This window comes from Caretta caretta, chromosome 24 (assembly GCF_965140235.1).
Source record: "Caretta caretta isolate rCarCar2 chromosome 24, rCarCar1.hap1, whole genome shotgun sequence".
NCBI classification, from domain to species: domain Eukaryota; kingdom Metazoa; phylum Chordata; order Testudines; family Cheloniidae; genus Caretta; species Caretta caretta.
Genome location: NC_134229.1, coordinates 6485361 through 6513207, shown reverse-complemented (window position 1 = coordinate 6513207; position 27847 = coordinate 6485361). Strand labels below are relative to the sequence as shown.

The window sequence follows — 27847 nt, the reverse complement described above, 5'->3', positions numbered from 1 at the left end:
AACTGAGCTCTTTCGAAAAGTTGGTCTGTAAAGCTGAGTAATATTAGGGAGGAGAGAGAGGGGGCATTTATTTTAAAAATAAGTTTGATTTTTTAAATTTGAGTGTCTGTGTAGCCCTTTGATTTTTTTCAAAGCCATTTGATTTTTTTTAAAATAAAACAGGAATTATTTTAGGCATAAAAAATCAGCAATTTTTTGGGTGGTCACCAGTATTTTGCTAGCAATCACCAAAGATTAGAAACAATTCCCTCAGGGCCTAGGAAATACACGGCAGAGAAATCACCTCTTTTTCAGTTCTTAGATATCTCTTCTTTGTATTACTGCTATTACTAATTGCTGTATCCCCCTAAATTTACATGGTATTTCATGACAAAGAGAAAGGTGCCTTCCTTGTTTCTGATCAATAGACACAGAGCCATGTTTTGTTTTCTAAGCGAACTCCCGCACTCCCCATCTACTTACGTAGAGTTTCTGCCTAGATTCTGATCTGAGTTGCATTACTTGTGTAAATCCACTGCTGAACTCAACTCCTGATTTAGGCTGGTGTCATTTAGATCAGAATCTGCCCTTTTTTTTTTTTTTTTTCTTTCCCTGTGTGGAAGAAGCTGTCCACAAAATATTGCTCTCCATGGGACATGTATTTTCTCAGCCAGCGTGTTGATAACTGGGCTTACCCTTACTGCTGAGACATGGGTGGATTTTTAAACTGTTACTACTACAGCTGCAAACAAATCAATTATGAGACTCTTTGGTACTCGTGGAAGGTAGACGGTTCATAGAACTCTGATGTATCCTGGTATTGCATGTCCCCGACCTCCCAGGAATGTTGTTAGGCTTAATTTGTTAATGTCTGTGAGGTCCTTTTAGGTGCAAGGTCTTATAGTAGATTTAGGCATCTCTTCAGCTGGTCTAAGCTGTCACACTTGATACCAGCGGCAGATCTGCGCCATAGTATAACAGTGTATGCGTTCTTCTTCTTCTTCTATGAAATCCCCAGACAGTGAGACTTTGGCAAGGGGAAGCAGCCTTCTAAACTGAGGGGCAGATTTTCAGCGGGTGTATATTGTCATCACTCCATTGACTTCAATGCCAGCAGCGGTCAGCCTCTCTTTCTGGTGTTACATATTGACAATTTACATTGACTGACCATCGGGCCCCTGAGTGCCTAAACTTCCCTTGTCGCCCTGTTAGCTGGTTGGAAAAACCCAGTGCTAGGAATCCTTTCACGCGGCAAAGACAGCTATTGACCACAGGTCTCGGGCCCCTGAAATGCAAAGGCCACTCTCATTCACTTGAGCAACGTCATTGATTTGCATAGGACTGCTCGTGGAAGTAAGGGTTGGGAGATTGGGCCCCTTGTTTTTGAGGCAGCGGTGGTAGAGAAACCACTCACGTTTTCATTAAACAAAGCCCCTCTCTCCCCCTCCTGCATTACTCTCATGGCTTTATGGGGAAGCGTGCCTGGCACAACATGACTGGTCTGTACATGCTTAGAGCAAAAACCCGTTTACAGTGCCGCGGAAGGAAAGACACTGGTTGTTTTTAGTCAATTCCAATTCTATCTTGTCTCTCTCTCTCCAGTTCTGTCTCTTGTCTATCCAATGAAACCTGTATCCTCCCCAATTTCTAAGATCCCCAGTGCCTCAGCAACTAGTATCTAATGAACTGTAGTTGCTCTCTGCTACGGAAGAGTTTTCGGACGTGTATATATCATTTTTGGTACATAAAAAAAGAACAAATCCTTTCTATTTTTTCCTCCTAACTTCACAGCATTTGGTGCAACAGCTGGCTGGACCCTCAGCCTGCGCTGTAGTTCACTGGCAGGAGCTTTAGTCTTTGACCCGAAAAGGATTCAAATACAGAAGCGGTCAAGTTAGTCCGTTCCCTCGCAATCCCGAGGACTGAGCTGGGGAAAAGGTTTTGCTTCCTGGCTTTGTGAACATGGATGGGTTAATTCTCCTTTCCATGCCTCGGTTTTCCCCATGACAACCCCACGGGGGTTAGTGTTTGTAAAGGGCTTGGAGATCCTCAGAGGGAGGGTGGTCATTGGGAGAAGAGTTGTTATTACGTGTGTTATGGTAGCACCTGAAGGCTGTACATGAGATCAGGGCCCGATGGCGCTGGGTGTTGTTGAAGAGAATCCTTGTTCCAAAGGATTTACAGGCTAAGTAGACCGGATAGACAAAGGCGTGGAGGGGAAACTGAGGCACAGAGACGGGACATGACTACTTGACTTGCATCACGCAGCATGCTGGTGCTAGAACTGGGATGAGAGCCCTTACCGAGACCTCGCTGAGTCACAATCCACTGGACGATGCGAGGGTCTGATTCTGCCCTCCTTAGGAGGGCATAGTGCCAATGGGTTGTTCAGGGAGACTTGTCCGAATCAGGCCTGTGAGGCTGCGTCTTTCACCAATGGCGTGCCCTCGGTGTGTGCATTCTCGGGCTAAAACGATTAGGCGGTGATTTTCTACCAGTATAGTCGTCCCAATGCAATCCCTAGTGGAGATCAGTACCAAGGTGCCTTATACCAGTGTGGTCTATGCCCCATCCCTTATGGAGGTATGCCAGTATAATCGTGTCCATGTTACAGGGGCTTCGTATGGGGCTAGCTATTCCGTGTTCAGATAATCCCATATTCTGGTATAAGAGTGGGATTTTTCAGTTCAGTTTAACCCTCCGTCCCAAGGGATGTGAACTAAACCAAAACAAGGCCTTCAGATACTGGAGGAAAAGTTCTCATCTGCTTTAGGCCAGGGCTAATCTAGGAACACTAGAGTATACTAGACGGGCAAAGCCCTCCTAGTGTGGACCAGCAAAACAGTATCTCTTAGTCCGAGCGAAACAAGTGATACTGGTAAAAACTCAGCATTGCTACGCCAGCGGCTTGTGCCAGCTTGGGTCTGTTGGTCAGGGATCACACCTCTCTGACTGACAGAGCTATGCTGGAAGAAGTCTTTAGCCTAGAGCTGACCTGAGGTTATCCTGAAAAAACTTTCCCATGAAGACAACACTTTTGAGTAAGTGAAAACCAGGTCCACCCATTCTGCCCCGGTTGCTTTTTCTATCCACTTAGCGCTTGGTGTAATGATAGCACAAGGGCGGGGGCCCAACAGAAAAGCTACTTTTTTGGTGTTTTCTACCAGTCTAAAACCAGCTTCCAGCTTTTCAGGCCCTTACTGGTTTTGGACGTTTGTTGCTGGGATGCGGAGCAGGCTGGCCGAGAGCAAGAAAAATCCCCCATCTCCTTTACTTGCCCCTAGAGCTGCACGACCAAATCAGTTTCTTTTGAATACAAAAATCTAAACTATGGGTGCTAAAGTCAAATGGCTCCCTCTAAACTCCTCCCTAGTTCTAAACACCATCTCTGCCAAGTCACGGAAACAAATTCCCTTCCCCACCCCCATTTTTCTGATGGTTTGCATGATCATTTGCTAAATAAATCGCAATCTGATCGGTTCCTCTGTCAGCAGCAGCAGGGGCTTTGTCCCATATTCCCCCCCACCCCTTTTCACACATACATAAACACCTCCCTCTAGGAATTTCACAAATACATTATTACCCGCACTCCAAATCCCAGATCCACAGAGTCAAGATTCTCCTGCACCTTCTGCGGCTGTACACCCCAAAGCAAAGTGGGCATGAGAATCAACCAGTGTCAGCTGACGGTGGCCTCGAAAGTTTTCCGTGATCCAAGTCCTGGGTTCTATCTTTTCTGTTAAATCTAGGGCTGGCGGAAACCTTCCCCAACCCCTCCAAAATGCAGATGCAGGTTGACCAAAACGTTGCGTAAATTCGTCTCACGTTTGTCCAATTCTTTTGGCCGAAAAACAAAGAAAAAAAAATCGAAAAGTTTCATTTTGATGCTTTTGAAATGAAATGTTTCAATTTGAAGTGACTTTTTGTTTTGAAATTTACTTTTCAATTTGACCCAAAATTCCTTTCAGAATGGCCAGTGAACCAATCTCTCAATTATTCTCACAGCTCTTTTAATTAATACACCAAAAAATGGAAGAATCTATTGACCCCCACCTTTCCAATATGCCTAGCAATGGAGAGTAAAAAACACCTAGGTTTTATCCTGGCAGATCAGAGCAGGTCTTGGCTTTCAGACAGCATTCCAAACGAGACATGAGCGAACTTCATCAATTTGATCCTGGACCAGAGGGCAAAAAAAACGTCCGGGTCAGAGTCTCATCTCGTTTAATGGAGTTCCTTTGAGCCATGCTGATTTACACCAGCTGAGGATCTGGCCCTTGTCCACCAGACTGGGGCTATTTGATGCTCAGTGGAAGAAGGACAAACATTTGTTTTGTGATAAGCCTGGCGGGTGGATAAGTCAGGGAGGGAAACCCTCCGCATATTCTCAAAGGTGCAACACGTCCAGGCATCCCCGGCCAGCGCGATTGGGGTAAAACGTGTGGTTTGTTCTTTGGGGAACAGCGGAACAAACACAACAATTGTTTTGGCCAAAGAAACAACCCAGGATTGAAGTGTCCTTGTTACAGCAACCCTGCTCAATATGGTGGGATGTCACATTTGCAGTTCTTGCATGGGGGCTCCATCAGAGCCAGGTGCTACCTAAGGACCAGCTCTTCACAACAGCTTAGCTCCCATATAGCCACCAAAATAATCCAGAGAGCCCAGCACCGCAAATGTTGCATTCTTTGGAAAATCTGGCCTTTACTGAGTTGCCTAAATAGCAGTCAAGGTCTTTGAAAAACTGAGCCACATGTGTACCTTAGGGAAGATGTCTGAGCTAATTGTTAGAGCAGGGAGTGGGGGTCAGGACACCTGGCTTCTGTTCCCAGCTCTGGAAGGAGACTGGAGCCTAGTGGTTAGAGTCAGGACTCCTGGGTTCTATTCTGAGTGCTACCACAGATATGCTACGCAACTGGCTGCAAGTTATTTCCTCTCGGTGCTTCAGTTTACCTGCTTGTGCAATGGGTAGACAGCTCCCTGCCTTGTGGAATGGTGTAGGAAGGCGGCATTTGTATTTAGGGGACGCTTTGGGTGCGTCGGAGGAAAGGTGCTAGCAGAGATTGTTCTAGAGAGCGACTGTACGACGCTAGAGTGCGGGTTAAACCTTACGGCAGGCAATAGATACTGGTTGTTTAGGGGGGGAAAAAAGAGGCTGAATTTCCCCATCCCAGCTGTTTTGGCTCTCAGGTCCCCAGGAACCCCTTTCAGTCGTTCCTTTCCGGCAGGATAGATTAGCTAACCCAGCTTTGCAAAATATTCTCTGCGCCTACTCACCGAGGCGGGTGGGTCAGGAGCTAGTTTTTTGACAAGTTAGCAAAGTCTCACTAATTTTTCCATCACTGGTGGGAAGGTGGATGAGCAGATCTTGTGTCTGCGCTGGTAGGGTGATTTTTTTTTTTTTATTTTTATTTGCAAGGCTGAGCTCATTGAACCAGTCTCTCTGCTCCCATATGCTAATAAGAAGGGCAGATGCACAAAACAGCCATGCACCCACTGTTATAGCTGCCTGCCCTGCTATCCATTGCATAGGGACATTTCACAGGCATGCATGTGTGATGGTTTCCCTCTTGGCCAATGCACTGGGGATCAAACTGGGGACCTTCTACACAACTAAAACCAGGAGCTTCGGCAGCTCAAGCTAAAACTCCCCGGCAAGGAGTGAGAATTTCAGATCCTCAGTAGATCAGGATCTATTCAGGAGCTGGGCTATATTTTTCAGTCAAATAGTTTATTCACTGCAAAATGCAGTTTCGGGTCAATGAAACTATTCCAAATCTGGGTCGAATTCAGCAAATAGTTCCAGCCAGGAAAAACTAAATAGAAAATAGAAAAGGAGGACTTGTGGCACCTTAGAGACTAATCCATTTATTTGAGCATAAGCTTTCTCCGATGAAGTGATCTGTAGCTCACGAAAGCTTATGCTCAAATAAATGGGTTAGTCTCTAAGGTGCCACAAGTCCTCCTTTTCTTTTTGCGAATACAGACTAACACGGCTGTTACTCTGAAACCTGTAAATAGAAAATGGCTGTTTACAATGGACTTTTCATTTCAAACTGTCATTTCATTTGGAAATTTAGCTAGATTTATTTTAAACGAACAAACAAGGATTTAAAAAAAACCCCAGAAAACAAAATGCAATTTTTTCTTTTTCTGGTCAAATAAAATGATAAATAACAAATAGTTAGCAGGGAAATGACAAGCTGCAAATTTTGGCTGCAGATCCAAAGCCGAAGGGTGTTTTGGATCGAGGGGTATCCCGTGTCTTGTGGTTTCTCTTTGCCCGGTGATCCAAGTGGACGGCTCCCTGTGAGTTCAGGAGCAGTGAATGAAACAAAATTTTGGTGAGGAAAAAAATGAAAATTTTTGTTTCCAATTGACTGGAAAATAATATTTTTTCTGGAATTTTTGGTTTGGCCACCAAACCAAAGACTCCATTGCTTGTCATACACGCTCCCCAGTGGGTTGCATACGTACTGTCTCAGCCCTCTGCCATCCTTTGCTAAACTTCCCCCCTGCTTTGCTATAGGGCCAGTAGCTGCATCTGGGCATCATATTCAGCCCTCCAGCAACCTGCTGCTCTGAACGAGATGGGGGATAGGGTTCTACCTGTACAACAAGGTCCAGATTTGCACCCTTTCAGTTGGGGTGTTTAAGACCAAATGGCCTGATCCTGAGGGCACCTGTCGTGCTAACAGGTGTTTGGGGTGCGCTCAGGATCGGTCAATGGTATATTCCATGCATGTCTCCTTCACCGTTTAATGCACGGCCGGGCGATGACAACCACAGCCAGGCGCGAGGCAGTTTCCTGTGAAGCTGCCCCATCAAATTAAACTGATCTCATCAAGCTATCGCAAGACCCACTGCTGCTGGACTCCTGCGTCCGGTTGTGGTGCGCATCATTCGAGAAGAGTGTTGATCAGTTGGAGAGGGAGCCAAGAGGAGCCATTAGAAAATCTACCTTAGAGTGACAGACTCAAAGGGCTCAATCCATTTTGCTTAAGAAAGAGCAGGTGAGCTGATTACCGTCTGTATGTACGTACGTACGTACAAGAGGGGCAAATATTTAATAACGGGCTCGTCCACGTAGCAGAGAAAGGTATGTCGTGATCCAATGGCTGGACATTGAAGCGAGATAAATTCAGACAAGAAATAAGGTGTACATTTTTAACAGCCAGTGTCATTAAGCACTGGCCCAACATCCCAAGGATCACGGCAGAGTCTCCATCGCTGACAATTTTGAAATCAAAATCGGCTGGTTTTCTAAACGCTCTGCTCTAGGGATTATTGTGGGGAAGTTCTCGGGCCTGGGCTACACAGGAGGTCAGGCTAGCTGATCACAACAGTCCTAGGAATCTATCACTCTCAGATCCACCCAACTAGCTACGGGGCAGCAGAATTCAGTATGACATGCAGCAGACAAGGCTGCTGTGTTTGCTATTGCAGGCTGTTTTAGCCACTGTGCTGCAGCTGGACTCATGGGGCGCCGTCTGCTCGGATCTCTATGGCAAGAGAAACCGCAAAGCACAGAGCATCCACAGATCCAAAACACCCCTCAGCTTTGGGTCTGGAGCCAAAAATCTATGGCGTGTGTCATTGCTCTGCTATGATTCTGATGTCATCGTCTCCTGGTAGTACCTACCAGCCCTAGGCATGGAATCAGAAACCTGAAACCCATTGTGCTAGGCGACATACATTTTTTATTGCTATTAGGTGCATTACGGTACTGCCTTGGTGCCCCAAATCATGGACCAGGACCTCATTGTGCTATGGGCTGTAGATTTTTATTGCCATTAGGTGTATTATGGTAGCATCTAGGAGCCCCCATCTTGGACTGTACAAGGGGACGAACAGACCACTCTCACTAATTCAGTATTGCGGATCCAAAGGGTTCAGAAATCAGGAGTCAGGGCTCCACTAAAACTGAGGTTATTTTATAAAATGTCATGATTTTTACGCCAATCAACCTTGGGGTTCTTTTTGTTTGCCTTCTGGTTTCTCTGAGCCTTTCAGGGGTCAGGTTTCCAGCCCTTTCTTTGCAGCCACAGGGACCGGACCATTCGGGTTTTTTGCTTGTTTATAATGAAAGCTGAGATTCTCCCATGATTCTGGGAGCTGGGACCCGGAGAACAACAACAAAGATCAGTGGGACCGTTCCCCACCCTCCCTCCAATTACTCAACAAAACGAAAAAGCGCGTCACTGACGAAGCGAGGCCAATTCGTGCCCCACCCCTTCGGCTTCACCTGCTCGGTGTCTTTGAGCGGGTACGTAGATGGTGGGAAAGGAGGCGTTGTGCATCGTGCACTGGACTAGGATGCAGGAGACCCAACTGAGCTCTGCCATTGGCCTACTGGATGGCCATGGGCAAATCACATCCCCTCTCTGTGCCTCAGTTTCCCCATCAGTAAAATGGGGACAATGCTTCTGACCTCCTTTATAAAGCACTGTGAGATCCACTGATGATAGAGCCAGGAGGCATTGTTGTTATTATCTGTGCTTTCCTAAAAGACATGATTTAGTTCAAGAACAGCCATTGGACTTGCAGCAGGAATTAGTTCAGGGAAGTCCTATGGCCCCCTACTATGCAGAAAGCCAGACTAGATGATCACAGTGGTCCCTTTTGGCCTTCCTCCCTGTGGATCTTTGTCTATACAGCACCCAACACAATGGGGCCCCAATCCTCATCAGAGGTGCTGGGCAAAAAGTTTATTCTCCTACTGTTTTAAGCCTGTCTGTGGTACTTACCTGGCCCCCATCTCCATTGTGTCTGAGCATTTCACACTGCATTTGCCCTCACAACCCCTCTGTGAGGCAGGGAAGTACTATAATCCTGCTAGAGTGACTAAGTGACTTTCCCAAGGTCTCACAGGTAAGCTGTAGCAGAGCAGGGACCCAAAGGCAGCTTTCCTGGCTAGCACTGGTCCACCCTTCCTCTCCAGAGCCCAGGCCCAGCTGCCTCTGGGCTGATCTACAGCTTTTCCTTTGGCCCATGGGAGACATGCAAACGTCCTGTCACTCAGACTCCAAACCAGCAGATGCTGGGTTGTTGCTTAGCAAGTTGGAGTTCGTTTGAACCCGGATTTCACAGTGGGGGAGCGGGAAGAACTTATTTGAGTAAGAGGCAGAGAAAAATCTCTCTGTGAACGCCTGCAGAGCAAGAGAGATCAGGGTTGTGGGGCTTGCATTAGATCCTGTCTCTTAGAAAACAGGGTAGAGGAGACTCGTTTAAAATAAATCAAATCTCTTCTCCCGTGAGGACCACAGGGCCAGAATTCCAACGGCTAAAACACCGACAACTGGGGACTGATTTTTTGAAAAAGCTCCATCCATTTGCTCTGGGTTCTAATCCTGCCCTCACTGTACTGGCCAAGCGCCTTCCAGCCATGCACTAAGGGAGGTGACTAATATCTGGTAATCTGGCTAACATCTTAGCTCCCCATAGGCACCTACATAAAGTGGCCAGATAAGATTTCCAAGAGCTTTCTCTGAGAGCCAGGCAGTTCTCGGGTGATGAGAGCTTTTGAAAATCTGCCCCTTCCCCACCTCATGTCAGAAATGGCTCGGCTGATTTGCTTCTGACCAGCTAAATTAATGGTCTCTTGCAGCACATGTTAACTCCTTACGCTTAACAATCCGTTCCACCCTGAATGGAGCGGTGACCCGTCTTTGAGTACCTTTCCCAGACCTGAAGAAGAGCTCCGTGTAAGCTCAAAAGCTCGTCTCTCTCACCAACAGAAGTTGGTCCAATAAGAGACAGTGCCTCACCCACCTTGTCTAGCTGAATTAAATCACTCCAGGACTGTGGAGGACATGTTCCTGGCCAACAGAGAGGGAGTGTTTTATCAGAGGAAAGGGGTAGGAATTAGGCACAAAAGGCATTCGAGCTGGTAGGGAATTTTTTGAGGTCTCGAGGATATGTTTTTTGTTGGGAAAAGCTGAAACTTTTTGCAGCAAAAGGTGGGTTTGGACAAGGTTTTTGACTTGAATTTTTTTTGTCAAAACAGGACCCTTTGACATTTTCCAAAAGGAAAAATTTCATTTTTTTTTCCTGGTTTGAAATGACATTTTGTTTTCCAATTCAAACTAAAGATAGCACAATTAAAACAAATTAAAGATGGTTGAAATCAAAATGAAACATCTAAATCATCAAAGCAAAACGTTTCTACTGACCCGATCTAAAGATTTTTTTTTTCAGTCAGCAATTTTTATTTTTTGGAATTTCAACTTTTCCTCCTGATTCAGGATGGGAAAAAATGCCAAAATCTCAGCCATTTTCCCACGATGGGAAAATCATTTGCCAGAAGCTGGGAATGGGTGACAGGGGATGGATCACTCGGTGATGACCTGTTCTGTTCATTCCCTCTGGGGCACCTGGCTTTGGCCACTGTCGGAAGACAGGATGGACCTTTGGTCTGACCCAGTCTGGCCGTTCTTATGCTTTTATTTCCCATCCAGCTCTACTTGTAGCTTTAACTATAGAAACACTAATAACAACAAGAATGCCTCATGAGAGCGACCATCTATAAAGAGCTTGTCAGCTGTGGATCTCTATAGCAAACCGCTCCTGCACCAATGGTCTTCAGCTGCAGGTTTGTGACCTGTGCCCATATGGTTTCGAAAGACAGATTTAGCTGCTTAGTGAAAGCATCATCAGTGATTTGCAGAGCTTCGAGATGGCAGGGGAGAATTTCTTCCTAACAAACAGGGAGCCCAGGCTGTTTTCTAGGGAGCAGAGCGAGCACTAAGATACTTGGGTTCTAGTCCTGCTCCTGGAAGGGAAGGGGGTAAAAGCAGGCCGCTAGGAGGCAGGGCTTCCTACCGCTGTCCCTAATGTGCGTGATTGGAACATGCCACCGCTGTGCCTTAGTCTCCCTATTGGTAATACATCACCATGACATTGTACAGATTAACACTCAGACATTATTTATGACTGGGTCCCAAACCCATTGACGTCAGTGGTTTCAGGCCCTTAGAGGGCAGCAGCGATAGAAATGCCAAGTGTTATCACAGTGTCAAATATTTTCACCTTCCTATTGCCAAGGAACGACTTTTTCATTCACAAACCTCTTTGCCCAGGTTACCCTCCCGCCCCACTCAGCTGCGCTTGACCCATGGGTGGAGCCTGCTGCCGTTAAAACCAAACCCCAGAATGGGTGGGAGGGGGCATTTGCGCCTCTCCCCTTCAAGTTGCAGTGGAGGAGGTTTAGATTGGATATTAGGAAAAACTTTTTCACTAAGAGGGTGGTGAAACACTGGAATGCGTTACCTAGGGAGGTGGTAGAATCTCCTTCCTTAGAGGTTTTTAAGGTCAGGCTTGACAAAGCCCTGGCTGGGATGATTTAACTGGGAATTGGTCCTGCTTCGAGCAGGGGGTTGGACTAGATGACCTTCTGGGGTCCCTTCCAACCCTGATATTCTATGATTCTATGATTCCTAGGACGAAACCATCTGTCCCACTCAATATCACGGCATCGCACCCCCCATTTAGTGCTGTAAATGGTCAAATTGCGGCGGGGAATTGGCCACCATCGCTGAAGTAGCTCCTACAGGCCCTGAGATCAGGGCCCCCCGTCATGCCAGATGCCGCACAGACACAGGGAGAGCCAGCCAGCCCCGACCCCAAAGGGCTCATGATCTAACTCCAGTGGTTCTCAACCTATTTACCACCGTGGGCCGCATCCCATACTACCTGTATGGCCCTGAGGAGGTCACATGGGCCACAGCTCTGTGCTGATTGGGCCGCAAGCGGCCCGGGGGCCTCAGGTGGAGAACCACTGACCGAGACAAAAGGTGGAAGGAGACTCAGAAGCGACTCAGCCAGGGTACCCAGCCGTCACGACTAGAACCTAGATCTCCTGAGCCCCACGCCGGTACCTTACCTGCTGTCCTACACTGCCTCCTTTAAAGGACCGCACCATGGTACCATCTGGCCACAGTGGACGCTGCAGCTCTCCGGCTACTAGAATCTTTGAATCCTGGCAAACTCGCCCGATTAAGAGGCACAGCCAGGCTCTCTTAACTGCTAAGTGACATGTGGGATTTCAAAGCCACATCTACAAGGCCTGTCTCCTCTGGTGAAAGAGTCAAAAGGTTTCATTTTTTGATCTTTTGGTAACTCAACGTTTCCATTTTTCAGATTTTTACTTAAAAAGGCAAAGCCATTCTTAGAAAGGTAGCAATCGAAAGGAAACATTTTGGTTCGGGTCAAACAAAACATTTTGTTCAATCTGAAAAGAATTTTTTTCCGATTTGCTGAAAATGCTGAAAAATTTCATGTGCGTGTCAAGCTAAAACAATTCCCCCTCCTCTCCCCCCAACTTTTCAGACCTGCCAGCAAACCAAAAGACCTGTCATACATAGCTCTAGCTGGAATCTCAAAGCCAAGATCCTTGGGCTACTACAGGGGTATTTGAGGGTGAAACTGACTCGTAACAAAGTTAAATTGACCAGTGTCACTCTGTCTAGCTCAGGGTTTTACACGGCTGCGCATCATCGCAATATCTGGGCACATTCCATTTAAAATCTATAGCAAGAGCAAAATCCCCTAGTGGATTTCATGGAGTCCCTGGCACTTTTCCCTTTTAGGGGTCAAAACTCCACATGGGGCAGGCTGCTTTTAGGGGTTGGAGTTTTTTTAGATTTTATTAATTTCCTATTTTTGTTTGGTTTGTATGTGTTTGAGTGCAGACAGGGTGTCTGTGTTGGTTCGGGGTAGATGGAGTGTCTGCATTGAGATTCAGGGACAGACTGGGGGTCAGTATTAGGGGTAGATGGGGTGTCTGTGTTGGGGTTCCGGGGTAGATGGGGCGTCAGCGTTGCAAGTGTGAAGAGGCAGTGCTAAGACAGTCAGCCTCTGGATTTGACTGATCTCCCCAGGGAGTTTGTTCCATAGCCAGATTCTCCCCCAACCCCCCTCCATTACAGTATAATGTTCCTGTGAGAGCTGGGAGAAATGCCAAAAAATAAAACAGGATCAATGGTGAAAAGTAAATTTAATTTTAAAAGTTCTTTCAGTCTGAATCATCTCAGGTCTTAGTCAACAAAAGATTTTTTTTGTCTCCTGTAGAAGGAGCCTAGTTCTCCATTTGCCCTACACCTTGTGCAGTCATTTCCACTAGTGCAACGCCGGTGTGAAACTCTGCCATTCTGGTGTGGTAGCATTTTGCACCAGGGGCAAGGACAGCACAAGGTGCAGGGCAGGGGAGAATCCGAGTTTTAAATGTTTATTGCTAGCAAGCCATCTAGAAGGCAGTGTGGCTGAGTATATGGAAGACGGGGCCCTCAGCAGCCCTGGGTTCTGTTCCTAGCTCTGCAACTGGCCTGGGTGGGTGACCGTGGGCAAGTCACTGCCTTGCTCTGTGCCTCAGTTTCCCCATCTGCAAAATGGGAATAATGCTATTGATCCTCCTTTGTGAAGCACTTTGAGACCTATGGATGAAAAGTGCCGTATAACAGCTAGGGATGAGGATAATAATAATAATAATGATTAAACCCCAGGCTTCAGGGTTCAAACGAAGCTCTAACTATTAAGAATCAGGATGAGACCTTCATGGGGGCAGATTTTCCCACTTCTGCCTTCTACAGGGTTCTATACCTTCCTCTAAAGCAGCAGGTGCTGGGCACTGCGGGAGACAGACCACTGGGCTAGATAGACCTCGGGTCTGATGCAGTCTGGCAATGCCTGTGTTCCTAATCAGACAAGATTTGCTTTTTGCTTTTCTAATTAACACGCCAGTCTGGACCCAGCTCTCCCCCCAGGCTGGTGTCAATCTGGAGCAACTCCAAGGAAGCCCACAGAGGTACACTGCTGTGACCAGACTCGGCTGTTCTCATTTTCCTAGGGGCGGCAGCAGGGAATGCTAGACTGCGGTGGTGCCCTGAACTCAGAGCTTGGGCAATAAAGATCAACGGCCACGTTTACGGCAATGGCACCTGCAGGTCCCAGAGGCCTCAGCAGGGACTGTGTGTGCTCAGCACTCTTGAAAAAAACTCAGACCTTAAACACAGGAATCCTGAGTCCCTCTGGTCTGGTATCCTGTCTCCGAAAGCATCTGGGGCTAGATGCCTCAGAGGACACCCCCTAGTGGACATCGGTGGAATAACCTACTCCTGGAGGAAGTTCCTTCCTGACCTCATCAGGGAGTGGCTAGCTCAGGCCCTGAAGCCGGAGAGTTTATAGCCCTTATAAATTTACCACCATCTAAACCAGGTATAAATCTACCCACCTCAGCAGTCAGATTCCCCCCCTCCCCACTGTGGTTCTTACCATCTTCGTGACCTTCTTTTCTTTTCTCCCTCTAGACTCATATGATTGATTAGTTGCTTTTAATGAGTTGATTTCTCCCTGACTTAATTCTCTTTTGATCGGAGGCCTGGCCTGTTTCAGAAAGACGTGTCGTACCTGTGCCAGGGGGATTAAATCTCACCCCTTAGGGCACAGAGGATTCAGAGGTCGCTGAAATCTCACGACATGAATGCCTGAGACATTGCGAAGGTTGTAGGAACAGGCCTCTGATTATACAGGGTTTCAGCAACCTCATTATTACCTGCCCTTGGCAGCTTGGGCCCAAATCTCACAAGCTTCCTCACTGAACACAACTCCCGAATCCTAAACTAGAGCTGGTTGGGAACTTCCCGGCCAAACGATTTGCATCGGAAAATGCAGAGGGAGGAAAAAGCCCATTGCCTCCAGGGACAGGAGCTTGGCCCTGAGACTCGGCCGACCCTGCAGCTAAAAAGCTGGGAACATGCTGGAGAAAAGAGACCTTAGACAAAGCAGCGAAGATTTAGTCTGACTTTTTAGGAAGCTTTGGTTGATCCCTAGTAAATGGAAACCAAGATGTCACTCACCTTCCCTCTCCCGGCCCCCTTCCCCTCCCAGCCCAGCCCAGCCCTTTACTTTGCTGTTCTTTTGCTTTTTTTCTGATTATTTTGTGGGGGAGGGAATAAATACGGAAAATTCCAAGAGAGTGACCCACCCCAGGTAGCCAGGTGGGGAGGGAGCTCATCTGAGATGTGGGAGACCAAGGTCCGAGTCCCTGGCCTTACTTTCCAGCCAGCCCTGCCCTAAGTGTCATCTGCATCTCGGCCCCCTCCCCCAGTCGCCTTTCATTCAAAGCCCATTTAATGCCCCCAAATAGAAAAGGAGTACTTGTGGCACCTTAGAGACTAACCAATTTATTTGAGCATGAGCTTTCGTGAGCTACAGCTCACTTCATCGGATGCATACCGTGGAAACTGCAGCAGACTTTATATACACACAGAGATCATGAAACAATACCTCCTCCCACCCCACTGTCCTGCTGGTAATAGCTTATCTAAAGTGATCATCAAGTTGGGCCATTTCCAGCACAAATCCAGGTTTTCTCACCCTCCACCCCCCTACACACAAACTCACTCTCCTGCTGGCAATAGCCCATCCAAAGTGACAACTCTCTTCACAATGTGCATGATAATCAAGGTGGGCCATTTCCTGCACAAATCCAGGTTCTCTCACCCCCTCACCCCCCTCCAAAAACCACACACACAAACTCACTCTCCTGCTGGTAAAAGCTCATCCAAAGTGACCACTCTCCCTACAATGTGCATGATAATCAAGCTGCGAATACAGACTAACACGGCTGTTACTCTGAAACCTGTCTTAATGCCCCCGCAACCCAGTGATTCTTTCTTTCTTTATTGGTATTAGATTAGAGGCCCCCAGCCAAGATCAGAATCCCAGCTAGATGCCTCTGCCCCCAAAGAGCTTCTAATCTAGATAGGCAAGGTGGTCAAAGGGTGGGCGAGGGAAACAGAGGCACAAAGCGGAGAAGCAATTTGCCTGGGCCAGGACAGTCACAAGGCCCAATTCTTTGACGGGGAGTCATTGCAGCCTTGGTGTCTTGCAAGTCCCCAGAGAAGGGAAGTGATTTGGCTCCGATCAAGGGCAGAACTGGGATTAGAACCAAGTTATCCGAGTCTCAGGCCAGGTGGCTACAGATAGAACCAGAGCACCTCTGCTAGCCCCCTGCTTTCCCTGCCGCTGTTCCTATGGTGATCCCGTCTCTTCTCTTCCCTCCCACCCACCGCAGCCGTGCAACGGGGACGCATGGCCCACACGCAGACCAGCCCCGGCCAGTACCTGCTGAACAACGGAGACCCATACAATGGCCACTCCTACCTGACCGGCTTCATCTCCCTGCTGCTGAGGGCTGAGCCCTATCCAACCTCCCGCTACGGGGCCCAGTGCCTGCAGTCCAACATCATGGGCATCGAGAACATCTGCGAGCTGGCCGCCCGCCTGCTCTTCAGCGCCATCGAGTGGGCCAAGAACATCCCCTTCTTCCCCGACTTCCAGCTCTCCGACCAGGTGTCCCTGCTGCGCATGACCTGGAGTGAGCTCTTCGTGCTCAATGCCGCCCAGTGCTCTATGCCGCTGCACGTGGCCCCGCTGCTGGCGGCCGCCGGCCTCCACGCCTCGCCCATGTCAGCCGACCGGGTGGTGGCCTTCATGGACCACATCCGGGTCTTCCAGGAGCAGGTGGAGAAGCTCAAGGCCCTGCACGTCGACTCGGCGGAGTACTCCTGCCTCAAAGCCATCGCTCTGTTCACACCAGGTGAGCGGGGCTCAGGGGCGGGGCTGGGGCAGATCTCTCCCCCCACTGGTGATTCCTGTCTCAAGCCCCTCCCCTTGTTCGCACCAGGTGAGTTGCAGCAAGGGGCAGGGACGGGGCTAGAGCAGGTGACCTGTGTCTTTGAAAGCTGTCACCTTGTGCATGCCAGGGGCGTTGTGCTGGGGGATGGGGGCAGGTCTGTCTCCCGTTTGTAGCTGCCTCCTCCCTATCCTTAGGGCTGGTGACAAATCTTTCAATGTGGCTTTCAGCACAAATTTTTCACCTCGTTTGACATTTTCTCAATGGGATCCGTCACCTTTTGGCTTTGAGGAGTCCCTTCACCTCCAGGGAGAGAACAGGGTGGGGCAGGAAAGGTGGAAAAAATGTTCATTTCTGTTTTCAGTGTCAGGATTTTACTTGGCTGGTGACGTTCACCTTGTTTGGCCGCGTTTGTTTCACGTTCTGCTGTTTTGGTCAGTTTCACTTTCGCCTGCTAGAGCAAAATGCTGGTGCTCCTTAGGGTTTTCAGGATCACAAGAGAATTGCACCAAAAAAAGTCATGAAATGTTTCCATTAATATCAGGTTTTGTTAAATCTCCTCCTTTTTAAAACACAAGCCTAATTTGCAGAGGTTGGAACTAAAGTGACAGTGCGGTGTTGCCAACGCTCTTGATTTTATCGCGAGTTTCACAATTTTTGCTAGTTTTCTTAAAGCCCCAGCTCCTGGACTCATGTGACTATGTGAGACTCTTCGCTTTATTCTTTCTCAGCTTTTCTTTTGTCATAGCAGAAAAAAAACTTGGAAACCACGACCTCTAAAGGGTAAAAAGCCCCAAAAGACAAAAACCAAAGCACAAAGGGTGAATGCAAAGAAACCCAAATTAATTCTCTTTTAAAAAAATCTTATTTTGAAGCCAATCTCATGATTGGGTGGGGGTGGGGGGAATCTGACTTATGATTTTTGGACACATGGGGTTCTAACAGTCTTTCTAAAGGTGAACTTCAAAGCAAAAAAAAAATTTAAAAAAAAAAAGAGTTAAACCCTGATTTGTGTGTTCAGTGCCCCATCTCCATGGATCAGGCCATGAGCTGCATCCAGCAGTGAAATCAGCTGTAGTTCATTTCTCTCAATCCTTCCTCCAGATTTTCAGAAAAATTTAACATCCAGCAGCTCTCATTGAGGCACCTAAACACCAATAAAGGGGCCAGATTTCCAAGACTGTGCTGAGCACCCAGTAGCTTGCATTGTTCTCTATGGAAACTACTGGATTATAATTCTCAATAGACACTGCTGGTGGCTGAGTCTGTTTGAAAATCTGGCTCTTGGTAGTTTTCGGCTTAATTAACATTCATCAGGCGGAATTTTGAGACACACAATTTATTTGATTAAAAAACGGCAATTCATCAAAACCCAAATTGTTATCAGAATGGGGTCTGTTTCGATGAACCTCCCAACTTAGGGTGACCAGATAGCAACTGTGAAAAAACGGGACGGGGGTCGGGGGTGTGGGGGTAATAGGTGCCTATATAAGAAAAAATCCCCCCAAATGGGACTGTTCCTATAAAAACGGAACATCTGGTCATCCTATCCCAACTCAAACAATTACTAGGGAAAGAAACCGATGAGATTGTCAAAATATTTCATTTCTGACATTTGCAAAACCAAAAAGAGTCCGTTTTCCGAGACGAAACAATTGTTTGTTTTGAAATGTTTTAATAAAAAGGTTGGCGTGGAAATAAAACATTTCAAAATGATCAAAGGAAAATGTTTCAACTGACCTGACCCAATTTCCCCCCCGCCCCAAGCTTTTGGTTTGCAAACATTTTTGAGATTTCGATTTTACATCCTGATTCAGGGTATGCGATTTTTTTTTTTTTAGGAATACCAGACTTTGCGTGGGTCAGGAAAACTCTTTCTGGCCCCGCTGTGAGCATAGGATGGATTATAGCTAATACCATGACTTTGGGCATTCTCCGTTGCCCTGCATCTTGCGCAGTTATTTAGGCTGATGCACAGTGAATGCAGACCACTACAGTTCTGATCCAGGAGCCTCTTACACTCACTTTGCACTGATGACTCTTTTCTCAGGGGCCTCAATCCACACAGGAATCCAGGGCTTAGCTCTGGTTTCCTCTTCGCTAGGCGACTCTCCTTGAACTCGGAGGTTTGCCCCGCGCGGAACCTGCAGCAAAGTCACTGTGCTGGGCTTGTGACATCAGCCGTTGCCGGCGCAGGGGGTTGTGAGGTCACAATCACAGAGGGGTATGACTTCACTGCCGTGCTGCGTGGGAGAACCAGCAGTGCGGCTTGGCGTTCAATGAGGAGCAGTCGTTAGAAAAAACAACTACCCACAGCAGCACAAGAGGGCGGGGGCGTTTCCTTGTTCTGATTTTCCACGCTCACTCTGGTGCGGGAAAATCCACATGGACGTGCTAGCTGGGGTCAGGGTGGAATCTGGCATACGCTCCCTTTGTACTGAACTGCACAGCGAGGCATATAATTAGGTTGGGTCTTCCAGCACTGGTTGTAGATGGAGAAATATGGATGGGTTATTGGTCTATTCCAGCAGAAGAGGGCTGGATCATAAGTCTCTGAGGACACGGTAGGCAGGTGACCTGCAGACTGGAGAGCTTAGACATTTGTTCCGGTCTGGCAAAAAGCAGGATCAATGGATCAATAGACCTGGCAAGTCTGGTATTCCTAACCACACAGGGAAATTAATCTGAGAGCAGATGTCCTTAAAAAAGTCTAGACATTTGCACTCAATTCAGGCCTGCATTTCCAAGAGTCAGCTGCGACATTCGAGTCGGCGGATAGATTGACCCCTGATCACCTACGGATGGGGTTTTAGAGCAGAAACCCAGTGAAGAATCAGCCCTTCTAAATTAAGGTTAAAATCCCCCATCTGATTCTAGTCAGGAAGGGATGATATCCACTGGGTGGATTAGTGATCTATAGGTCTGTTCTATTACTGACAGGTAGGAATCACTGAAAATCTTGAGTCAAATCCCCTCTGCCTAAATTACAAGATTGGCTAAAAAACCATGAGGGATTTTACACAATTCTCTTGCAGTGCTGGAAACCTGACAGAATGCCAGCATTTTGCGAGTTCAGGAGAAAGCGAAGCTGATTAAAAACAGACCGTGACACTAAGGTGGTTCATTGAATCAGGGAAGTCAAAAACCCGGCAAAGAAAAAACAGAAATGAACATTCCCCCCCGACCTCCCCGCTTTCCTCTCCCTCGTGGTGATTTCTTTTTCAATGGCAAATGTGGGCTTCATGTTTTCAAGCTTCTAACTGCAACCGGCAGGGTGAGAAAGGTACTTAAAAAAAAAATTAAAAAGCAGAAGAAAGAATGAAAGCTGAGATTCTCCCATCATCCTCTGATGCCAGGAGTTGGAGCTTTAAGGAAAACCAGCTGTTGTCGCGAGAGGAATGGTGAAGCCTTGAGAGCTGAAGCTCAGGGCTGGCATGGTTGCCCCTCCATCAGGGAATAGCCACCAGTGTGCCCCTTACGCAAGCGATCACACCGTGCCTGACCCCGGGCAATCCCCATGGGAGCCATGCGAAGACAGCTAGAGAGAGGACTTTGGAGCACCTGCATCAAATGTCATCGATCAGGCTCATCTCAGTGTGAAATATGGGCAGGTTTGCTTCATGGGGGCCCTGTCATCCTTTGATGCCAGCCTCCCAGGGGCCAGTTATTACAGTAGCACCCAGAGGCCACAGCTGCTCTTGCTGCCCCATCGTGCTAGGTGCTGTACCATGCCTAGTAAAAGATCCTGCCCCAAAGAGCTTATAACCTCATGATTTGCCCAAGGCCACCCAGCAAAACCAGCAATAGAACCCAGGTCTTCTAGACCACCTCCCTCACCACTAGACCACACTGCCTTTACTGGCCTCTGCCTCCCAGCCTCAGTGACAATGCGTTTTGCTGCCCCAGGGCAACTCTTTGTGGTCCATCTGTGTGCCACTTCACAGATCCCATCTCTTGTCTCGATCCGATTCGCCATTTGTCCCACGCTGTGCACAATTGCTCACACCAGGGCCAAGTGCCAGCCTGTTAGATAGCACCATGCAGGGCACACAGAGAATCGACCCCTTTTTCCGGTCAAGGCAGAGCGTGCAGCAGGGCAAGCGGCCTCAGCAGCCGTACACTGCCCTCTGCCCCGGCACGCTGCCAGCCCTGACTGGCAGACGAGCCGAGAAGAGAGCTCCGTTTCCAGGCCACTGACCAGTGACATTTGGTCTCGACCCCATCTGGGCCAGGCTGCATGTACCCCCTTTTCCATCCCCTGAGCCAGCCGGTCTTACTCAACTCGAGTTAATTCCCCTAACCATTTAGAGCCAGAACGTGGATTGGTTTTTAGAAGGGGAACTTCCCAGGCTTCCCTCATCCCCACTTTCCCCCCAAATAAATTTTCACTGTCAAGCAATTCCTAGTGTGGGATTCATTTTCAGGGACACCCCCCCCACACACACACACACAATGAGTTTTCCCCCAGTGCTGCTAGCTCTTGTGGTTTTATCGCAAGTCTCCTGATATTTCATCTGGTTTTTAAAGCCCCGGCTCCTGGAGTCATGTGACAATGTATAAGTCTCGGCTTTCAATTACCAAAACCACAAAGTTTCTAGCCCTTGTGGGAGCATAGAAAAGCTTGAAATTGTGACTCCCCTAAAGGATGAAAAGCAGAAGGGAAATAAAAAAAACAGCCTCAGATTTATTTATTTTTTTACATCTCCGGGCCAGCAAGCTTGGGGATCACAGCTAAGTTCCTGCCCCCCAGCCCCGTTGTAAAACCGTTGCTGCCAGTCATTGGCCTGGCTGTCTCTGTGCTAGAGTCAGAGGGGCCTGGTCTGGAAGAGAAGAGGAAGCGGGTCAGGATTGAGGGACATCAGTCAAGCTGTGGGGGGGACGAGGGCTGGAATAGCAGGGGGCTGCATGTTGCAATTGAGGGGCATCAAGGGGAACATCATGGCTGGTAGAGCAGGATGGGGTGTGGTCAGGAGTGAGGTGCATTGGCAGAACTGTGGGGAGAGGGGGTCCTAGGGGTGGAATAGCAAGAGCTGTAGTTTGCACTAGGGGCCATCAGTGGAGCTCTGTGGGGGAAGCAGGGTGGGACGCGGAACAGGACTAAGCTGCATCCGCAGAGCCAAATGGCATGAGTAACCTGGAGCCTGGCCTGCTGCTTTCGCCACTTCCCTTGGGCCGTGAGTCCAGGCGGCGTGCGAGCCTTTGCTCTGCGGCTCTCCGGCTAGTCTGGACTGTAAAAATAACTCCTCTTAACCCTCTCCTGTCATCAGCTCAGATCCCAACAGCCCCTACCCTGCCACGAGGGAAACTGAGCCGACATTTCTCACCCTGGCCAACATCAGCTCCAGCCACGGTAGCGCCGCTGGGCGCTCTAGTGTAGACAGGCGACAGCTCAACAGCTCTGAGCAGGTGACTCATCTAGGCTAGGGCTCCTGAGGTGGCTCACACCAGTAAGAAGGAGGCAGCGTGGACTAGTGGCTAAGGTCAGGCAGGGCTCTCACGAGACCTAGGTTTTATTCCTGGCTCTGCCACTGACCTGCTGTGTGATCTTGGGTAAGTCACTTTGCCACTCCCTGCCTCAGTTTCCCCACCCGCTCTTGGTCTGTCTGGTCAATTTTGATGACAAGTTCTTGGGGGTAGGATCTGTCTCTTGCTAAGTGTATGTATAGCACCTGGCACGATGGGGCCACGATCTCAGACGGGGGAGGGATGCGTTGGGGGACGGGTCCCTATGCCTCTGCTTCCACTCCAACATTTGGTCAGGTTTGTCAATTGAGACTTAAGCTCTGCAGAGCAGAGGCTGGATGTGCAGCGCCTGGCACCGTAGGGCCCTGATCTCAGCTGGGATCTCTAGGAGCCGCCATAATAACAAAGCCACCACACTGGGGAGATTTTTGCAAGACACCCCTAGGGCAGCCAACGGACTGAGGCACAAACCGCCCGGCCCCTCTCCCTCACTGCACCTCCCAGGCACCCCACCCGCCCAGCCCCTTGGTGGCCTTTGGAGGAAGGTTGGCATGCTGAGCGTTTTTAGGAGCCAGCTATTGTCAGCAGCGTTGGAGCCATTCTTTCAGCCCGGGCTAAATGTCTGTGTAATAGCTGGGCTGCGTTTGAAAGGCTGCGGGTGTGAATGTCTTAGCTCCGAGCCCCCTTTCAGAGCTGTCAATAGTGGTTATGGCCCCCGACTGAATGGCGAGAGCTCATTCAGGGCCGTGAAAGGAGCCCCTTCTCCTCTGCCTCAATTCAGGCCGTGAATTGAGCAAACTCAGCTGGGCTGGGGGCATCCTTTATTGCAGGGTGGGAAACACCAATCTTCACCCTGCTCCTCGCACACTGGGCCCTAGGGGAACCGCTCCTCCTTTGAGGATGAATGGCTGGGATTGGGGAGATGTGTTTGGAAGGAGCCTGGGGGTGAGCATTGCTCTAGAGAGAATAGGCCACTGGGAGATGTAGAGGGCAAGGCAGGGAGGAGTTTGCGAATCTAGCCTCCTGGGGATTGAGGATGAGGCTGCACTGGGCGAAGGGGTTTGGAAAGGTGAGGAATGGAAAGCTCGCTTCTCTTTGATCACGGAGATGTTTATCGGCATCTTCCATCCCAAAGGGTCTCGAGAAAGGAAATTGCAGCAATCGCTGCTACGGTGCAGCCACTGCTGGGGTGGGACGTGGCAGCTTTTGGAACAGCACACAAAAACGCTACGCACGTTTTAGGGCCGGAAGGGAAAACTAGTGTACACAGCACAGAGAGTTGAAAACCTCAAACCGAAGTGCCCGCTGTTTCCGTTGGGCCGGGTTTGAAACAGACCCATTTCTCACCCGGAAAATGATGTTCCCCAGGGTCGTTTAACAATTGAAATCATCACTGAAGATTTTCCTTTATGAAAGAATCTGGCTTTTGGTAAAACTGTGCCACGGAGAAAGAAAAGCCCAGAATCTGTAGCCATGGATTTCGTTACTGCAAAAATGGCCATTTTTAAGCCCCCAAAGAGTTTTCATTTAGAACCTTTCCCTTAGCGCTGGTGTCCAGCTGATGCTGGGGGGCGGGACTTTTGGCAGGACATTGTGTAACATATTGCAGTTTAAACAAGACTCTGACGCGAATTGCCTTCCTCGGCCAAAGGTCACGGAACTAATGAGCCCAGGTGGCTAGCAGTTTGGTTCAGGAATTATACAAACTGTAAAACCCGTTCATTTACCACAACCAGCGTGCAGCTAAAATTGGGGACTGAGATTCAGGCCTCTCTGGGTTCTAGTTCCACCTGAGATCTTGTGGCAGTCAATTGACTTATCAGTGCCTCAGTTTCCCATGTTCTCTGGTCTCTCCACATCCAGCCCCTCTCTGTTGTTTGTTACATCACGTGCATAACTGGGTTGGGAACTGCTTGGAGGCAGGTACTGTGTCTGTTTGATCAGCCTGTAATGTGCCTAACAAGCTTCTGGTCATCGATTTGATCCCTATTGCCAGGGAGTCCCACAGGTTAATTGACTGTGCTAGGGAGACCCACAGGTTAACCTTTGCTGTGGCAGGGAGTCCTACAAGTTATTAGTATTAGTAGGAGCATTGCCAGCAGGTCGAGGGAAGAGATTATTCCCCTCTATTTGGCACTGGTCAGGCCACAGCTGGAGATCTGCATCCAGTTTGGGCCCCCCACTACAGAAGAGATTTGAACAAATTGGAGAAAGTCCAGCGGAGGGCAACGAAAATTATTAGGGGCCTGGGGCACATGACTTACGAGGAGAGGCTGAGGGAACTGGGGTTATTTAGTCTGTAGAAGAAAAGAGTGAGGGGGGTTTTGATACCTGAAGAGGGGTTTCAAAGAGGATGGAGCTCAGCTGTTCTCAGTGGTGGCAGATGACAGAACGAGGAGCAATGGTCTCAAGTTGCAGTTGGGGAGGTCTAGGTTGGCTATTAGGAAACACTATTTCGCTAGGAGGGTGGTGAAGCACTGGAATGGGTTACCTAGGGAGGCGGTGGAATCTCCATCCTTAGAGGTTTTTAAGGCCTGGCTTGACAAAGCCCTGGCTGGGATGATTTAGTTGGGGTTGGTCCTGTTTTGAATAGGGGGTTGGACTAGATGACCTCCTGAGGTCTCTTCCAAGCCAATATTCTATGATTCTAAATTAGCCCCAACTGTGACCTGTGGCAGGGAGTTCTGCAGATTAACCCTGCCCCTGCCCTGCAGAACTGTCCCGTACAGGCTGCAACTGAGAGCCATGTTCCCTCACCTGCCTCCTCCCTTGCTCTCCTTGCAGACGCAGTGGGCCTTTCGGATCTGGGCCCCGTGGAGAGTATCCAGGAGAAGTCGCAGTGCGCCCTGGAGGAGTACGTCCGGAATCAGTACCCCAACCAGCCCAGCCGCTTTGGAAGGCTGCTGCTCCGCATGCCCTCCCTGCGCATCGTCTCCGCGCCCGTCATCGAGCAGCTGTTCTTCGTCCGCCTGGTGGGCAAGACGCCCATCGAGACCTTAATCCGGGACATGCTGCTGTCGGGATCTAGCTTCAACTGGCCCTACATCCCCATGCAGTGAGGAGGGCGGCAGGAGGAGCTGGGCTTTCCAGGGCAGCGGAGACGCACCCCTGGATTCCATCCGGAGCAGGAAGGATCGCTGTGAGCCCTCCCTGCTTTGGAGGAACGGGCAGGACTCACCGGGACGGGTTGACGGTCCCATGGCGTTGGGGCATGGGGCGTGAGGCCCAGCGTCTGGACTCCGGAGAACAAAAGGGGAGTGGAACTGATTCTTGAAGGGGTTGATTCTCAAAAGGCCCTTCCTGTTCCCTTTCCAATGGGGCAGGAATTCCCACTTGCCTCCCTCCCATCCCCGATCTACTCTACCAGCGTGACACTGACATAACCACATTTAATCATGCAGCTACCTTTACCCGTTTGCTTCTGTTTGACCTGTACGCACTGAAAAAATCTGGACCTTCCTCCTCTCCCGGCCTGCGAGGGGACTCTGCAAACCAGGGACAATCTGCACCCTATCTGTGGGACTTTGCTCTGCTTCCAAATGCCCAACGACTTGCCACTTCCTGGCAGCCTGCACGTACTGAATCCTATGGCTGCGAGCCTGTCTCTGGCTTTGACTATATCAGCATTTGGTATCCGGCAGCTGAGAACTGAGGACTCATTACCGGAGTGGCCTTGATCACGTGACAAATTGCTCTCTCCCTTTTTGGTGGGGGCAGCAGGGTTGTCAAAAAAGCGGGGGGAGGGTAAGACACACACAAAGCCGAGCCTGCAATCTCATTGCCCGTGTGTGGGTGTGGTGGGATGGGGAGGGGTAAAGTTTACCATTCCCCTTGGAATAAGAGAGGCCTGAGGCATGGACTATTTATAAATAAAATAAACCTATATTATATCCTAAATTCTTCTGTTCTCCCCTTGAAAATGAAAGTGTATATCCCCCCTCTCATCTCCTTTTGTTTTTAATTTCCCCCTTCTCCTTTGTAAAGATATTTTGCTGTGGATTGTGGATTTCTCTTTGGAAACAAACAAACAAAACAAAACAAAAAAAACAGTTTTTTTTTTTTTTTTTGGTGGAGCTGGCATTATAATTAAAACTGATGATTGCTGAACTCATTCCAGGTTTTCTTCTTCTTCTTGCTAGAGCGCCCCGGGGCTCTGCGCATTTGGGAAGCCGAGCTGTCGGTTCGCCAGCCACCGGCGGCGGAGACAGATGGTCCCACCTAGTGAGATGGGGCACATGTCTCAGGAAATCGAGCCCAACCGCGACTGTTACATGTTACCTTGGTGGAAAGAATGTAAAGGAGACAGGGCCGGTGATGCAGATTCAGGGAGTGAGACTTATTCCAGGTGCTGCTGTAGGAGAGCACTTAAGCACGTGCTTAACTTTAAGCAAGCGTGTAAGTGTTGTTCCCAAATCCTGCATGCTCATGCTTCACTGAACCGGCTTCACACCGAGATGTACTCAAACTAAACCCGTAGCTCTGAACGCCACTGACCCTTGGGGAGGTTTGGGTCTCAGCTGCATCACTGGATCTTTTCTTTAGCGTGGCCTGAACCAGAACCCCAGATCTGGCTGTTTTGGGGACCAAGGAATTACCACCTTTCATTCAATGCATTGGTTACAGGGTTCAGTGCTGAGCATATAACAATGAGTGGTGTCGTCAACTCTTAGACCAGGTGTCCCATTACGCAGATGACAGATCCCGATTAGCCAGCCCCATTGAGTGGGACAGTGATACAGGGACTACAAAAAGAAATATTATAGCATCTAGAAAGCCCAACCGAGATCAGGGCCCATTGTGCTAGGCACTGCACAGACAGAAAGTGAGAGACAGGTCCTGCTCTGAAAAGCTTACAAGCTAAGTAGACAAAAGGTGGGAGGGGAAACTGAGGCACAGAGGAGTGATGAGCTTTGCCCATGGTCACCGCGTCCCCTACCCACTAAACCATGCTGTCTTCCCTGCACATTTCACTCTGCTAAACAAAATCAAGAGCTATGGGACCGCACAGCCCAGACGAGAACCCAGGTCCCTGTCTAGCACTGTAACCACAAGGCCACGCTGCCCCTCCCAAAGACGCTGCAGCAGCGCAGCTGAGTCCTCAAGCCGGTGTCGCAGCTCCGGCTGAATCCACCGCCTCTGGGGGCTGCAAAACTGACAGCCCAAGGCCTCCATTTTAGGTTCCTAATAGGGGAACAATGTGGGGTTTGCAAACACTTCTCTCTGTACCAAGCGTAACCCATTAGGAACTCATCATCTTATTATCCATCTGTTCAGCAACTGCTGCCAGGGGCAGGCTCCACTGGGAACAATCAAGCCGAACGCAGCAATCTTCCACCCCTCGTGCCTGTTGTCAGCCGGGAGCCACAATAGCCTAATTGTTTGTTTATCTGTTATTCTCCGTCTCCTGAGCGCTTGAATGAGGCTTAAAAAACCTCCCCAGAGCACGATTCGGGCACCGGCCGGAGGGGCAGCCGGAACACAGGTGTCCTGAGCCAGGAAGCCCGAGGACGTCTGGGTGAGATGCAGCGGAGATGAACAGTAAGAGAGAAGCCATTTTAGCCAAGGGAGATTCAGAGATCTTGTCTGCTGGGCACAAGACCAGGCCTGGGATCACCCGGCGGCCTGTCTCATACGTGCCCGGGGTCCTGGGGTCACCCTGCATATCTATAAAAGCCTCAAGTCATGGGATGAGGGCTGATCTAAGTGCACAGGGCACGTCTCTGACCTGCCTTTTCTAATATAGACACACAGCAGTGCATTCTAAAACAGGAG

General features: G+C 49.0%; 1 protein-coding gene across 3 annotated transcripts in view; it reads left to right on the top strand.

Moving 5' to 3' along the window:
• LOC125626024 (nuclear receptor subfamily 2 group F member 5) overlaps nt 1-26186 on the top strand; it is a 34631-nt gene extending 8445 nt beyond the window's left edge. For 2 of the 3 annotated variants that reach the window (XM_048828690.2, XM_048828689.2), the window contains exons 2-3: nt 16052-16576; nt 24860-26186. In XM_048828690.2, the coding sequence (XP_048684647.1) occupies nt 16069-16576; nt 24860-25134 (783 nt within the window). In that variant the 5' untranslated portion in view covers nt 16052-16068 and the 3' untranslated portion in view covers nt 25135-26186. Of the gene's footprint in view, nt 1-14056; nt 14191-16051; nt 16577-24859 lie in introns of those variants that run through there. The other variant, XM_048828691.2, reaches the window with a different exon arrangement.
• Nucleotides 26187-27847: the final 1661 nt, after the last annotated feature.